This window comes from Neolamprologus multifasciatus, chromosome 3 (assembly GCF_963576455.1).
Source record: "Neolamprologus multifasciatus chromosome 3, fNeoMul1.2, whole genome shotgun sequence".
In the NCBI taxonomy this organism is placed as follows: domain Eukaryota; kingdom Metazoa; phylum Chordata; class Actinopteri; order Cichliformes; family Cichlidae; genus Neolamprologus; species Neolamprologus multifasciatus.
In genome coordinates this window covers 9,241,923-9,258,686 of record NC_140441.1, presented here as the reverse complement: position 1 = coordinate 9,258,686, position 16,764 = coordinate 9,241,923, and the positions used below count along the sequence as shown (strand labels likewise).

Genomic DNA, 16,764 nt, shown 5'->3' with positions numbered 1-16,764 from the left:
GGACTAGAAAGAGAGAACATATTTCTCTTCATTGGCTTCCTGTTAAATCCAGAATTGAATTCAAAATCCTGCTCTTCACATACAAGGTCTTAAATAATCAGGCTCCATCTTATCTTAATGGCCTTGTAGTACCATATCACCCTATTAGAGCACTTCGCTCTCGCTCTGCAGGCCTACTTGTTGTTCCTAGAGTATTTAAAAGTAGAATGGGAGGGAGAGCCTTCAGTTTTCAGGCCCCTCTTCTGTGGAACCAGCTTCCAGTTTGGATTCGGGAGGCAGACACTATCTCTACTTTTAAGATTAGGCTTAAAACTTTCCTTTTTGGGATTCCCATGATTCCCATGATGCATTGAGTTTTTCCTTTCCAGTCACCTTTCTCACTCACTATGTGTTGATAGACACATAGTGTCTCTCTGCATTGAATCATATCTGTTATTAACCTCTGTCTCTCTTCCACAGCATGTCTTTATCCTGTCTTCCTTCTCTCACCCCAACCGGTCGCAGCAGATGGCCCCGCCCCTCCCTGAGCCTGGTTCTGCCGGAGGTTTCTTCCTGTTAAAAGGGAGTTTTTCCTGCACTGTTGCCAAAGTGCTTGCTCATAGGGGGTCATATGAATGTTGGGCTCTTGTACGATCTACTGTACAATATAAAGCGCCTTGAGGCGACTGCTGTTGTGATTTGGTGTTATATGAATAAAATTGAATTGAATTGAATATGTGGGAGCATGAGTTCACACTGGACACTCTGGGACATTTCTTTCCTGTTGAGTTTTGCATCTTTGTAAAGGTCTCTACAGATTAGTTTTTGGAGACTGTGTGATTGTGTTTCTCTATGTTAAATATAAATATGGATAAAATATGAAATATGCAATGTAATTTATTTTTGTTTGATTGCCTCATTCTGTCTGAGTGAATGTTTTATTTTAGTGTGAATGGGAGCAGCTGGTAAGCCTTATTAATTAATTACCTTCGGGATTAATAATTAATAAAAAAGTGTTTTGAAATGAAATGATAAAAACAAGGGAAAAAAACATTATTTTCATGTATTTAGCTCTTCAGCAGGATGTTCCGGGGAGAGTTGGAGCAGACGTCACTCTCCAGTGTCAGATTTCCACAGATGAAATAATCTCAGTGCTGAAGTGGAGCAGACCTGACCTGAACACAGACGGCTACGTCTACTTCTACAGGAACAAACGCTCCTATGAAAACTACCAACATCCATCTTTTCATGGAAGAGTGAAGCTGAGGGACCCGGAGATGAAGGATGGAGACGTTTCTCTGATCCTGAAGAATGTCACGTTTAATGACACTGGGATGTATGAGTGTCACATAGCTGTGAGGAAATCTGGGAGAAGTAAAAGAGTTCACACAGAGATCAGTCACTTCATTAACCTCACAGTTACAGGTGAGTTTGTGGAGCTCATTAAATCTAAAATAACAACTTCCTCCCAGCTTTATGATCCAGTTAGAATTCTCTCCATCTGTGACTTCTGCTTTCTCTGCAGCTGAAACAAATGAAAGCGTGTCGGAGAAACAAGTGATGGAAAAAGGAGATGGAAACATGCATGATGCTGAAAGGGTTGGAGCTCTGACTCAGCAGGCCATTATTCCTGTTGTTGTTGTTCTTGCTGTTGTTGTTGTTGTTGTTGCCATTGGTTTTGTGGTACACCGACGAACTTGTCAACATAAGAAGCATCGTCTAGTCAAACTTCCTACTGAGGCCTCAGCTGAAGTGTAATGAAGCTGCTACAGAAATGCATAAGCTCTGTTGCTGAAAACTAAAGCACTGACATGCACGCTGTTACAGCATGAACACATTTGATTACATTTACTTTTATACAACTTTTAACAAATTATTAGATCATCATCATAAACCGAGAAAAAGCACCCAGCGTTACAAACTGCTTTAATACGGGCTCTTCGCTTGACTAATATAATATATATAATATATCTCCAAAAGTTGAATCTGTTCATCATAGTTTTTGTGGGAGAAACGTTTCGTCAGTCATCCAAGTGACTTCTTCTGTGAATTTTTGACTAATACATTGTATATAATATAATTTGAATTAAGAGCTTGCTCACGCTGGTGGAGAAAGTCACCAGTCTGTTTCTGGTGGACAGAAACATAAAATAAATGATGACTAAATTCTAATATGTTTGTTAAGCTGTGTACAAATACAAGAGTAGGACAACAGTCACAATGCACATCCAGAACACTCACAATTACTAATACTGGGAATGCCCGTAAATGCATTCACACACTGCAGGCCACCATCTCCAGTCTACTTCACTTTTAGTCTTTTTTTGGTTTGAATGAAATGATTTTTTTTATCAATGTTTTTCTTATTCTTCCCTTCTGTTTGTGTTTTTTTTTTGGATTAATTTCACAAAATTTTGAGGAAAACCCCAGATGGCAAAAGATTGTTGAAAAACTTACAGATGACCAGGATTAAGTGCAGCCCTGACCTTTAGTTAAAAAGGTTTAGTTTAAAAGGTTGGATTCATGGTTGTCACACACAGACTGCCCACCACAGAGTCCAGACCTTTATTCTTAAATGAGAATCTGTGGGATTAGCTGGAGAAGACACTTTTAATGAAACTGCAGATTGAAATAAATGTTTTGCTTTACATTTACTCAGCGAAACAATCGCCACAGAAAATGTTTGCCTTCGTCAAAGCTAGTCTAGTAAAATGTTTGGCTGTGTAGTATTGATACTGATTATAGTGATCGGTTCAAGGTTTTATTTCTTACAACATTTCTTTTAAAGGCTGCTTAAATTTAGCTGCTGCAACACTGAGATGTCTCAAAGCTTGAGGATGAAGGCATGAAAAACTGTACATTTAATCAACACCAATCAACTTAAATAAACAATTAAAGACATATATTGTCCACTGGGTAAAATAACTGATGAAACTAACAGCGGATATCTCTGATCTGGTTCAATGAATGACTTTAAAAATGAGAACTTTCCTGATGTGCTGATGGCAGCGTCACTACACAGAAGTGCAAACCAGGAAGTTAAACGCTTTTCTGCATCAACACAAACTGCCTGAATGATAAAGAGTTTACATTTGCATATGTGCAGCTCTACTGGGAACACTAACGCATATTTTATGTGTAATACTGTTACAATTTGAGGTAGTTTTATTAAAATATCTGTGTTTTATGAGAAGGTCCCATAGAGACTGTATATTTTAGATATGATCATTGTCCAACATCTTCACAATGAAATGAAAACAGTTGTTTTATGATACAACCTGATGTTATAATATTTAGAGGGATTGTTGAAGCTCACTGTGAACTAAGCTAAACATGAATTAAACAATGCAAACAAATGTGTACTGAATGATCCCACCCTGGGAAATAAATAATAATAAATAAATGTGTAACATTGATGAAAGTCAAAACTTTAATATTTTTGTTTAATGCTGCTCAATTATTGTTAGTTCAGTTATAAGAGCTGTTGAATTTTCCGGTAACTGTTGTTTTCGTATCAACTCTGAATTATTGTTTGAAAATATTAAAAAGTCATTCACACTGATGCTGTTTGCAAGATGAGGTGGAAGCTGCTCTGTGACAATGAATGTATTTATACTTGGCTTGAAAGATATGTGAACGTTTGCATTGCTGATTTTGTCTGTCTTTAAATATACAGTACTCATAAAACAAAGGAAAATCAAATAAAGAAAAGAAATAAGAAATGTTATGTGCTTTGTGTTCTGTGCACTAGTTTACTGTTTAATGTGTTATTATTAATACACCTGAGTGTAACATATTTTTATCATTAAAATACTTTAAAAAAGAAGCTTTTTTGACACATGGTGTGCGAAAAACAAACAAACAAGGAACGTTATATTACATATGTCACATTTCCCAGTGCATCTCATCGGCTGTCCCCAACATGTGTCATCAAAGTATCAGGAAACTGTCAGAAGAGAAAGAGAAACCATTGGTATTTCCTATTTCCTGTTTCTCACCCTGTGAAAGCCCCAGGCAGGAAACAGATTTGAATTTATCAGAAAGCCTTTGTCCTGATTTTAAAACACTTCTTAAAACGTGCCTTTTTCATTGGCCACAGAGTGACAGCTGATTTCTGATTGTTTTAAAGTGTTTTCACATAAATGATTTTCTATTTTTATTCTGTTCTTAACTTTGGTCGACACTTGCTGTTTTAAAGAACTTTATTAATAAAGTTGGCTTGGTCTATCAAATATGTAAATTAGTTATTTACTCAGGAAGTCTGAGTAAATATTGTTTATATTCCAGCTACAGCATTCAACACAGTCACAGATGTGCATCAGTCAGCGTTTGTTGATATTTAATTTTTTATATTTTTTGTTCATTTTTTTCCTTCTAACTTTGTATTTAATACTTTAATAATCACACTGTCACAGTTCCTGGGCCTTTGACACAGCGTTGTGTGTTTCTGTTGTGGACTTCTTCATTCTTTTGGATTTCGAGATGTGGTTTATGTTGTAGTTGTGTCTAGTTGTTCCTGTATGTGTTGTTCTGCTTCTGAGTTTCCCTTGTTCCTGTTTTATTCTCACATTCTGGTGTCTTGTGTGCTTGAGTTTAATTCTACATGCCATGTCTCCTTACCCTGAGATTATTATCAACCTGTTTCCTTTTCCCTCGTTACCTGTTGTGTGTATTTAAGCTTTTCAGCAGCCATTCAGCCTTTTTAAAGACAGGAATAATCATTGTTGCTATTCAGGCTTCCACTCCACAGAAAACTGTATGATGTCTGTCATCATCTGGATGATGCGTTCACACGCTCCAACAAATTGAGATTAATTTTGCTCTAATTTAATTCTGCCATTGCTTCCTTCCACGCTCACGCCAGTATAAAAACTTTGTACTCAAGTGGGTTTCCATCAAATATCAGCACGTCTCACACGGGCAAAGGCGATAAATGAAAGCTGCTGTGATCTCATTCTGTTTTTGGTTTGAAAATGCCTTCAGGTGCTTCTTTTTTGACTTGCAGCTTCATAAGTTGCATTAATTCCTGTGAGAGAACTGATGGTGGTGGTTGTTTTTCATGCACATGAAATATCTCCACTTAGCTGAATATTATCTGCCTCTTTCCTTACAGCACCCTAACAGTGAAAATGGATCCTTCCTCGAACAGACTCTGTAAATGGATCGTTTTCCTTTGAGGTGAAGGGTTTTAGAAACTGCAGGTTGCTGAGTCTTTAAGGCTAGTAATTTATGCCGTGTTCCAAGGACTCGCTCATGCTCTGTGGCCGATGATGCAGTTATTTCAGCAGAAAAAACACAGCCTACTCACTTTTCCTCAATCGTTGATCCTGTTCCTGTCACACTTCTCCATCAGAGCAGCTCTCTCAGCTTCTGCTTTGATCCGTGCTGATGCTGAAGTTTTCCAGCTGCCTTTGCAGTCAACGAACCATCTTCAGTACAAGTGTCTGCACCCATCTCAGGTCGGATCTCCTTTTTGGTCGTTACTTATGGAGGTAACAGCCCTCTAGTGTCCAAATGTGTAACAACACAAACTACCAACAAAATACTAAATGAGTCCGCACAGAGGCAGTTCCAAACTGTCTGTGGTTTCTGTCTGTGCTGCTGCACCTTGACTCATTCTCAGCTTCGTTTCTTTTAAGTTTTATTGTGTCTAAAAAAACAAACTAAAGTGAAAATGTCAAGCATGAATAAATAGAAAATATGCAAATCTGACCTTTATATGATTCACAGACAGACTTACTTAACTGTGTGAAGGGATTTTTTTACCTATGAATTTAACTTCAAGGTAAAATTTGTTATTTTATTTCACTTTGACATTTTACAGTGTCAGTCATTCATTGACTTTGTTCAGTGAAGTTTCCCAGAGAAACTTCTCCTCATTGGACTATAGATGCTAATTTATTTCAATATATTTATTTAATATACTTATTTCGTGGGTACTTGTGAGCGACAGAGGTGTGATTTCCTTTGAACTTTTCTCTTTGAACTTTCTAAATCTGCTGTTTCCTTTAAATCATTGTCACCTCTCAGTCTCTACCATGCTGACATGGATGGCTTCTCTCAACGTGCTCCTGTCTTTATGTTTGATTTCTACATCTACCGGTGAGTTAAACCCAGAACTGAAAATAGATTATTACAAATTGTAAGTAATGTTGAGTCTGTATCATTCTGAGTAATTTCTTTAACATGTTGAAAGATCATTTCAGGTTGTTTTTTTTTTGATCAGCAAATGTTGCAAATAGTGCAAAATATAACATTTCCTGTCTTAAAATCACTGTTTAATCACCTTGATGGAGACTTATCTGTTATTATTATACAACACTTAACAATGAGACAATAGTTGGCAATAGTACAAACTGTGGAGTGGGGTTGTCTCTGTTCAGAGGCTATGTTGAGGATTTGTTCTAATTGAGTGGAGATATTTGATCAGAAAAGTCTCACATTAAGCCCTTGTTGATAAGTGATGAATAGACTTGTTCTTATGCACTAAAATCTTTCATACTCTATGTCTGAGCCATTCACACTTGTCAAGGTACCGCCTGATTAACCAAAATAAAATTAAAGTAGAAGTAGTCACCGGGCAGAATTATATTCCGTGTTTAAAAAACAAAATAAAGGAAAAAAATTTGTAACACAAATTTATCACAATATATTGTCCTAGTGTCCATCCAAGTTTCTCGCTGCTGTATTACTAAACTAATCTTTGCAGCAACTTTGAAGGTATTGCCTTTGACGTGTCACACGCTGAATGTTAAAACTTGTTACAGTCTAACCCATTTTCAGACTGAGTCAGGACTTCTGACAGTTTGATATAGTTCAATAGAAGCCCCTCAGCTTCTATTGAACTATATCTATCTGAAGCGAACATCACGAGATGCAGAAAACTGTGACTGTTACAACCACAGAGCTTTAAGAGAAACAAAAGGTCAAGTCAAAGATGAAATGTCCAGAGACAACTCAAATAACTGTCCTCTACTTGGAAGTGGTCTCAGTTTTCCCTCCACAGGCCGACCTGCCTTTAAGGGGGATTTTTTAAATGAAATCCTGGCTGTCAGTATGACTCTACTGTGAGACCACTTGAGAAGAAGGGGCATCATGTGATGAGTTGGACTGTTTCATGCTGACACATCAGGCAGAGCTAAAACCAAAAGGTTTTACAACATTAGTCGAATAAGTACACAAATACAGGAAAGTATACCTGAATGTGGAATAAATCATATTTAACATGTCGGACTTGTGTGTAAACATGTGTTTACCTAGAAATTAAAAATATATGACATAAGAAATGAAAAGCATTTCCATGAAGGTTTAATTACTGACTGTTATGTGAACGTCATTAAAATCAGTCTGAAGTCACTGTCTGACAGCCAGGAGATAATTCAAAGGAGACATGTGTTCAGGTGAAGTCCATCTGACAGCTGGATACAGCTGTGATCACATCTGCTCGGGTCTGGTTCAGAGATCATTCCAGGTATTTTAAATCTAACTTGGAAAGCTGGTGAAGGAAACTCAAAACTCAATATGTCACGAACACCTTCAGGGAATTTGATCATGTTTAACACAAATGTTTACCTGATCTGAAGGACCAGACTTTTAGTTTGTTTCCAAGAGTCAAATATCACTTTGACATCAGAAAAAAGTGCTTTTGTGTTTCCAGGCAGAGCAAATCTACAGCAAAGAGTCTGAAAAAATGAAGTGAAGTAACACTTCCCTTCAATGAAGTGAGGTAACACGGTAAAGAAGAGTTGCCTGAAATTCCTCCACAGAGACGATGATGTTATACAGAAAAAATGTAGGGCATTCCTGTCAAGACACTGAATCATAAGTGTGCTTACCTACCTTACTGAACCTGTGGGCGGATTAAAAGAAGCACGTTTGTTTGACTCACTAAAAAAGTTTCCGGTGTTTTCTCACCTGATACCACGTGATTTATGTTAAATGTCCCTGTGAGCTCAGGTCACTGAGGTGTGTCAAATATTAAAAATATCACTTCTTCTTTTTGCTTCAGCTCTGCAGCAGGATGTTCAGGTGAAGCTTGGAGATGACGTCACTCTCCAGTGTCAGATTTCCACAGATGAAAGAATCTCGGTGCTGAAGTGGAGCCGAGCTGACCTGAACACAGACGGCTACGTCTACTTCTACAGGAACAAACGCTTCTATGAAAACTACCAACATCCATCTTTTCATGGAAGAGTGAAGCTGAGAAACCCGGAGATGAAGGATGGAGACGTTTCTCTGATCCTGAAGAAGGTCGCGTTTAATGACACTGGGATGTACGAGTGTCACGTAGCAGTGAGAAAAAAGAGCGCTCGCACTGAGATCAGTCACTTCATCAACCTCACAGTCACAGGTGAGTTTGTCACCTCTGAGAAACTGCAGCACCGCCCATGTTTACAGCCCTGCTAGAGTTTCCTGCACTTGTGATTTAACACATGAACATCCAATAGGTGCTGAGCTAAAACGCTTCACCCACAGCCGCCTTGATGTTTAGATGTTTTCTGTGTCTAAGGTGAAACTGTTCAGAAACCGAAGCTGTTCACTTGCAGAACTCACACCTGTTAGTTTCCTGCTGTGCTGGTGTGTAAAGGACTTTGCTCTGACAGCTGCTGTTTTCTCTGCAGGTGAAACACATGAAAGTGCGTGGGAGCTGGATGGTGTGAAAGAAGAAGAGGCACAGAGAGATGTGGTTGACACATCCGAGGTGGAAACTTCAACCAACCTGAAAGTCGTTCCTGCCGTAGTTGCTGCTGCTGTCGGTGTCGCCGTTCTTGGTTTTGCGGCACTCTGGAGATTTAAAAGAAGCAAGAGTCGCCTCACTGAGGCGGACAACCAGCCGGAGGTGTGAAACCTGCTGCTATCACCACAGCAGCGATCTGATCAATAAACTTTGGTCTCACTGGGTCTTCTTCTGCTCTTGTGGTTCTGTTGGTAAAGCACAAAGAACAAAAAACTGTTTCACTGTGAAGTACAAATAACATGATTTAATACCTCAATATTAACGCATTACATGTTGTAGATCATTTGGTTAAATGATCACTCCACAATGTTTGTCTGTTGAGAGCTGCTGTACCTACATTTCTTACAAACTACCTCCAACGCTTCAGTGACTGGGATGCAAGTGAAGACGGATGTAACATCGCACGAGACCACGGTTTCCTCTGCCTTCATAATGATTCTCTCACCTTCTCGACAAAATCCAACGTGTGGTGTTCAGAGCTGAGGATTGAGGCAGAAACTTTGTTGATCATACAGACACCTATATAAAATGATGACCTGTTTATGTATCGTCAGTAAACCATACAGACCTGGTGTAAGTCTGATGTCATTCGCTGTTTACGGGTCCAAACTCTGCTTCAGCTCCCAAAAGTCAAATGAACACTGCAGCATCCTTGTGAGTTAAAAACTGTCTAAATTCATCTTTAATAAAATGATCAGCGTTGCTGCTTTACCAGGTGTAACAATTAACTTTAACATCCAGGCATCTATGAAAACAGAATTTATTAAATTTAACAGAGTTAGAAGTTAGCAGAGAGTTAGCTCGCTAGTCTCCACCTAAACATGATTTACTATTATCTGACTGAGAGATTTCAGAAACAATTCAAACATACAGCTCTGCTATCACTTCCAACATAAATGAGCCTCATGCCCATGTATTCTGTTTTGCTTCCTCCCTGTTGCCTCATGTTTAATTAGGTTCAGCTGTATTGTTTGCATGCCAATTCGTAGCTTCCCTCACTAGCTTGCATGTTATAGTGTGTGGATTACTTTGTGCCCTGTTGGACACTCTTGACACTCTTCAACACCCACATTCATGCATGTTAAAGTGAAGGTACGATTTATTGACAAATGAATGAAATACATCCATTTTAATAGGAACAGCTCAACCTGAGCCTCTCATTTACTGTAATAAACTATGGAAGCATCACTGATGACCTGCTTGTATTCAAGAAGTACTTAAAGACAATTTTCTCCCTCTAGTGGTCATATATGAAACAATCAGTGTGTCCCTGGAAAGCTGTGAGTGGAATGATCCAGTTTGACTAAATCAATAAAAATCAAATAGATTGTTGGAATAATCTGTAGTCAGAGGTGACAAATCATCAGATCTGTAGTGACTGAAAAACTGAACGCAAAATGTTTAATTTTGAAAATGATCGCACAATTTACATGTGAGAACTGATTATTATGAAGCAAACTAGCATAATCTCCATGGAAAACCACACTCAGAGACAGGCGCTCATTGTAATGTTAATACAATTGAAACTGGTTTAAATCTTCACTGCTGACAATAAGAATATAATAACATATGATTTGTTGTTGTTTTGAGGTTGTTTTGTTTGGTTTCAGATGAAGGTCATACAAACCTCTCTCTCTCAATTTTATTTATATAGCACCAAATCACAACAACAGTCACCTCAAGGCGCTTTATATTGTACAGTAGACCCTACAATAATACATACAGAGAAAAACCCAACAATCATATGACCCCCTATGAGCAGCACTTTGGCGACAGTGGGAAGGAAAAACTCCCTTTTAACAGGAAGAAACCTCCGGCAGAAATGCACTTATTACTTCATGCAAAATCTCCTTTTAACTTGGCTTGAGTAATGAATTGTGAACATTACTGCATTCATTCCCTTCTTGCTAAGCTGTGGTGCTGTTGTTGTCAGGCTTAACACAGTTCCTTATTGTTTTATTGTTTCTCCCTCCTTGTGTCACTTTTCCAAACACGAACTTTAATGTCTGTGGATTCTGGACGTCTTTATGAAGAAACAACTGGTGAACCTGTGTGTCCATTAACAATTGCAGCAGGTTGGTCCTTGGCGCAATGACGCAATGTCACCACCAGGGGGTGGGCATCATGCAGGTCCGAATCCGACTATCACTTCCACCTGATGATGTCATCATTAGTGGTAAGGTCTTTAAGTACTGGAGCACAACAATAATGTGCATGTGTATGAATCACTACACATGGTAGTAACACTTTTAGATAAAATACAGTATTTGTGTGACGACAAAACAGCATTAATATAACTGTGATGAGTTTTGGTCTATTTAACTTCTTTTTTCTTTAAATAAGACAACAACAATATTTTGTTCTCTCATCTCTAGACTACACAGTGTAGAGATCTCCATAGTTTCTTTTACTATTGTGCTGAACAGACACACAACAAACCTACATTCACATGAACAAATGAATGTAATCTGTATTAAGATTGAAAGAAAATAAGGCCATTTCAGGCTATTTATTTATTTATTATTATATATATATTATATATTATTATATTTATTATTTATTTATTTATTATAACGACCTGTAAAAGAATGTGAAATGAAAGTCAAACATCGCCCTCTAGTGGCCATAAACAACGCGTGTGGGAGGATTAATGTAACGTTGCAGTTATTAAACGTAATTTGATTATTTTAAAACACTTATTTCTTCTGGATAAACTCGTCATCTCTTGGTGTTGTGTGTCAGATCTAAGTCAGTGTTTTTAATTCAAATCATTAAAAAAATACACTTCAGGTTTTTCACTGGTGAACAGTATATGTAAATAATTGTATTCACTTCTATCTTTAGACAAAAAAGTCAGTCTCCCACTCGCTGTATTTCAACCAATAGCAAAGCTGGTGCTCAGAGGAAGAGGGCGGGCTTTACTTGGTGTCAGTGAGAGAAATGAAAAAAAGCTCAAATGAGTGAGAAGGACGATGAAGGAAACATCTGTGCTGTGTCTGCTCTGTAAGTAGAATCTCTGTGTTTGTTTGAATTCTTGTACTTTGACTGTCTGCTCTCCTGATAACTGATGATGGAGGAGAAGACATGAAAAACAAATCAGGCTGAATTCAAGTTCAAAACACCACGAGGACCAACTGCAGGTCTGAACTGACTCTTTATCTTTGCTCAGGAGTCGAGGAAACACAGCAGGCAGTGAGAAGATCAAATCATTCACTCATTATATCAACACAGCTGCACAGTGGACACATGACTTTAAAAATAGTTGATAATTTATACTCACATTAAAGTCAATGCACAGAAAAAGCTGCTTTCAAGATATAAACTGTGAGAACAGTACAAAATTACATCATTACTTGTCAATAACTGTAAGATAAACCTCAAGACATGTTAATAAAAACAGAATTTTAAAAATATGTAAATTAAAAAGTAGAGGTGTGACAGATGTGCAGTGGTTAGTGTCTGTGTAGGTTTCCTCTCACAGTCCAAAGACAAGTTAGACTAACTGATGATTCTAAAGTGGCTGCAGGTGTGAATGGATACATGGTTCTGTTTTTGTTTTTTAGTTTTACACATTTTTCCAGTTTTATTTATTATTATTATTTATTTATTATTTATTTATTTTCCAGTATGGTTGTGAGTTTGTCAGCTGTTTGTGTGGAGTTGTTCTTTATGTTCACCTCAAATCAACCTGAGTGTCATTTCTCTTTAGTTCTGATCTCACTGCTGAGCTGCACAACAAATCAAGGTCAGTAACCTTCTTCTGTCATCTCATCTGTAATCCTGTTCTATTTATCATTTAATATATCAGTGTAAATTTTAAACACTAAAGTTGACAAGTTTCACCAACATCTAACCACTAACACCTGCTACTCATTGCCTTCACCACTTCCCTCAGACCTGTTCACTTGCATACTTTCAAATCTGAAACTTTTCGCTGTTTCTACAATTTCTAACCTTATTCAAAAATTCAGTTTGACCCTCTTAAAACTTCCCCTGTGTTCACCATAATAACTGATATTATTCAGTTTTCCTTCACCTTTCAGATCAGCTTTTATAACACCTGTACTTAAGAAACTGCATATAAAAAATATAAAAACAATACCTCTCATCCTAAATTCAACTCTTTGTGGATCGGGTCCTCCGACACAAACAAAGGAACATAGTGTACGCTGTTATGTGCCAAAATGTATACATTGGGAAAACCAAATGGAAAAGGAGGCCATTTACGTGAAAAGGGAAAGACCATCTCTGAATCGAGGAGGGGGCCTAAGGGTACATCTTTCGCCATCTTACAATGCTGTGATTGCAGCCATTCCCCAACTCTCTGTGAATGGGACTCATGGTTATTGATCAGTGGTTGTTGATCAATGGTCATGAGAATTTGCATATTAATGATCAAGAAACTGACCCCCCAGCCCATTGTTCCTTTAGTGGTGCTAATTTCACTCATTATGCAAATGTACTGTTTATAAACCTGCAGTCAGCTTATATTGAAAAAATCACTTGAATGAGTTACAAAAAGTTTCCCCCCCTGAAAACATTATGCTCAGATGAACAAAATCAACCTTTTGGGATTCTTTCCATCATTTTTCAGTTGGATTCAGGTGATTGGCTGAACCATTCTAGCAGCTTTATGTTGTTTTTGTGAAACCAGCTGAGTTTCCTTGGGTGTGTTTTTCCAATCATTGTCTTGCTTGACTCTGTTGACCCTCGCTTCATCTTCATCACTCTGGTAGATTTTTTATCAAGAATGGCTCTGTACATTTTTCCATTCGTCCTTCCTTCAATTACACGAGTGCGCCTGTCACAGCTGTGACGGCAGTCGTGTGGGGTTGAAGGGACACAGCTGAACTTAACGAACATGATGAGACAGGGAGGATGCAAACTGGATACACTAACATCAGATACGGACCTTCAAAATAAAACAGGAAATACACTGACAGAACTCAGAGACAGAGTAAGATGAGGAGCATAGAGACCAAAACCTAAGAACAAGCGATACAGAAATAGTACAAAAACAAACACTGCATAAGAACTATTCATTGGTTTTAATCATCATGAGACATGATAATGTGTCTCATCAATATGCGTCTTATTAATGATAATGAGACACAAATTGGAAGTGAATCAGCTGATATTAATTTGCACTAACTGGCAGGATTGCTTTCTAATTATTTATAGATTTCAGCTGGTTTCATGACTGCTCATGCCTTTCAACCTCTCTCTCCCTTTCCTGTGTCATTTCTCATTATTACACACAATTTATTGATTTCTACAGTTTGATTTCTTTGCGTGTGGATCGTTTGTCACCCACATCTGGTGTCAGTAGCAACTTTAGAAATATATTTGCTGAGGAAATTGTTGTACTTATTTTTACTTATGTTACCTGCTGGTAATCCTCTGTTATTAATGGTTTTATGTATTGCAAACTTAAACTATTTGTGTTTATTCTTATTGCTTTTAACTTGGGTTGATGCTTCCAGAATGGATCTCAGATATAAAACTGATGAGACAACTGATTAAGCAAAACATGATAACATAAACAGATCATCGGTTTTTCATTTTAACCCTCACAGCTCGTCTGACTGTGAGTCCCAGCAGCTCTCAGTTCTTTAGAGGAGAGTTTGTGACTCTGAGCTGTGAGGAGGACGACAGCTCTGCTGGATGGACTCTGAGGAGAAACACAAGCAAACAACAGAGGAGTCAGTGTGGAGATGGGTGGGGGGAGGCAGTTGGTTCTTCCTGTAACATTAATTTTTTCCCATGGGACACTGGAGTATACTGGTGTGAGTCCAGAGAGGGTCCCATCAGTAACATGGTTAACCTGACAGTCACTGGTAAGCTGAGTGTGTGGAGTTAGTGTTGATGAAGCTGTGTGTAAATGGATGAAATGCTGTAGTTTGTCTCTGTGTTGAGGTGGATCAGTGATCCTGCAGAGTCCTGTCCTCCCTGTGATGGAGGGAGATGACGTCACTCTGCTCTGTAAAACAAAGACCACTCCCTCCAACCTCCCAGCTGCTTTCTATAAAGATGGCTCCCTCATCAGGAAGCAGCCTACAGGTCACATGACCATCCAGCATGTTTCCAGGTCTGATGAAGGCCTCTACAAGTGTGACATCAGCGGTCATGGAGAGTCTCCATCCAGCTGGATCACTGTCACAGGTGACACACTCACCTGTCTGTGTTTCTGCAGCTTTCAACATTCACAATGTGACGACAACTTCATGACTGTGTTTGCTTTATTTTAGAGAGAAACACCACCACACCTCCACCTACCTCCACACCTCCACCTACCTCCACACCTCCACCTGGTTCCATCTCCATCACTATTCCTCCATCATTCTCTCCTTCTGTTCTCTCTGTGTTGTCATGTGTTGGATCAGTCTGTGTTGTGGTTCTACTGGTGTTACTGGTTCTGCTGGTGAGACGATGTGTTCACAGGAAACCTGAAGGTGAGACTCAGACTTCCTGATCTTTCATAAGTCTGTTTAGTAGAAAGTTCACATTCATCATGATCACAGTAACAACTTTCTTACATGTAATCTCTGTTTACATAATCTATATTAATGTTTAATTTTTATTGGATCAAGGTAATGGAGAAGATGACATCATCACTGACATCACGTGCAGTGTCATCAACATATCCAAGTATCAGCAACAACCAATCAGAATAACTCAAGGTAATGCAGTGTTTCAAACTTTATTATGTCACAATCTTTGTAAATATTCTAAGACATCTTTGGATATCATAATAGTAGTTTAACCCTCTCCCACCACTCGTAAAAAAGACTTAAATTCTTCCATTTGGGGCAAGAACTCATCCTCCTTACCGGAGTACCATGGCCTCAGACTTAGAGGTGCTAATTCTTATTCCCCTCTTGGCTGTGAACTGCTCCTGAGCGAGCATGAGTACACCACCTGATGAAGCCCTCAGTTATGAAGAGCATCTGTGACAAAAGACCCAAAGGGCTCTTTGTCACAGATTGCAATAGACTGAGCTATTCAGACTGTTTTACATGGACTGAATTGGTTGTAGCATTGGACAATATTCCAAGAGGTGAAGTTACATGTCCCAGTTTCAAAACTTAACCCTTTAAAGCCGGTCGGAGCTGCACGCTCTGTTTTGCGTAACTATTTTTAAATCCCGGTAGCTCTGCAACCACGTGAGCTAGCGCAATAATTTTTTTTGCATATGAAATCGGAGGAGTTGTACTTACATCTTATGCCATCAGCTTGTGCTAGGTCACAGTTTCCTTCCACATATAGCTTTGCAAAAACTGCATAAAAAGCACTTGCAGCAACAAAAACATAATATTCCAGAAACAGGCTTTACCGATCCGATCAGCTGTTCGTAACAATTCCTATATCCATAAGCGGGAACTATCGCATGTCCGCCATGACCTGCCCGAAACCGGAAGTGACGTAATTTTCGCGGAAATGTAGTTTTTTACCAATCAGGGCCTCATGAGCCTATACTGGTGTTTTTAAAAGTTGTGTTTGACTTTATGACTTTCTGTGTCGTTTCTGGGATGCTTAGGACTCATATTGCACTGCTGGAAATAGTTTATTTTGATGCATATGCTGCTTTTTTGCAAATTTGCATTATAATATTTATTTATTTTTCCTGCAGTGTATAAAAATTGGTGTATTTCAAAAATAAAACCATGAAGACACTTAAAATAAATTTCCTGTGGTGGGAAACTATTTTGTGCAACTTTTTTGTATTTACAGTTTTGAGGGATAAGCCTCTTAAATTTCTCTAACTAGAAATATATGTTAAAACATTTTTTTTGTAGTTTATTGCACTTTTTTGCAATGTATGTAATTACTATGCACTTAATGCAGACATATTATTAAAATGTTGGCTGTAATGGTTGTATTGATGTATATCAACTTGAAATGCTCCCAAAAATGGCTCTACAGCATGTAAAAATATAATATAAGCTCTGGCGGACTTGGTTCTATGGTAGGTCTTAAAGGGTTAATAGCTGAGTATACAGCCACACTTCACTGCACCACACATTAGACCTGGCCCATATAGCAGCTCC

General features: G+C 38.3%; 4 protein-coding genes across 10 annotated transcripts in view; 3 read left to right on the top strand and 1 right to left on the bottom strand.

Moving 5' to 3' along the window:
* Nucleotides 1-11,213, top strand: part of LOC146521478 (V-set domain containing T-cell activation inhibitor 1-like) — a 71,438-nt gene extending 60,225 nt beyond the window's left edge. For 4 of the 6 annotated variants that reach the window (XM_085155256.1, XM_085155257.1, XM_085155255.1 and 1 more), the window contains 2 exons: nt 1,051-1,404; nt 1,505-5,805. In XM_085155256.1, the coding sequence (XP_085011382.1) occupies nt 1,051-1,404; nt 1,505-1,737 (587 nt within the window). In that variant the 3' untranslated portion in view covers nt 1,738-5,805. Of the gene's footprint in view, nt 1-1,050; nt 1,405-1,504; nt 6,082-7,987; nt 8,330-8,600 lie in introns of those variants that run through there. The other 2 variants (XM_085155254.1, XM_085155253.1) reach the window with 2 other exon arrangements.
* LOC146521463 (programmed cell death 1 ligand 1-like) overlaps nt 1-16,764 on the bottom strand; it is a 283,173-nt gene that overhangs the window by 33,104 nt on the left and 233,305 nt on the right. The gene's annotated exons all lie outside the window — the stretch shown is intronic.
* LOC146521475 (butyrophilin subfamily 2 member A1-like) overlaps nt 1-16,764 on the top strand; it is a 98,401-nt gene that overhangs the window by 57,827 nt on the left and 23,810 nt on the right. The window lies entirely within an intron of this gene.
* On the top strand, nt 10,808-15,206 carry LOC146521477 (Fc receptor-like protein 5). The gene is made up of 4 exons (XM_085147245.1): nt 10,808-10,892; nt 14,263-14,553; nt 14,633-14,878; nt 14,965-15,206. Exons 1-4 carry the CDS (start codon nt 10,808-10,810, stop codon nt 15,186-15,188), a joined length of 846 nt encoding a protein of 281 aa, XP_085003371.1. The 3' UTR covers nt 15,189-15,206.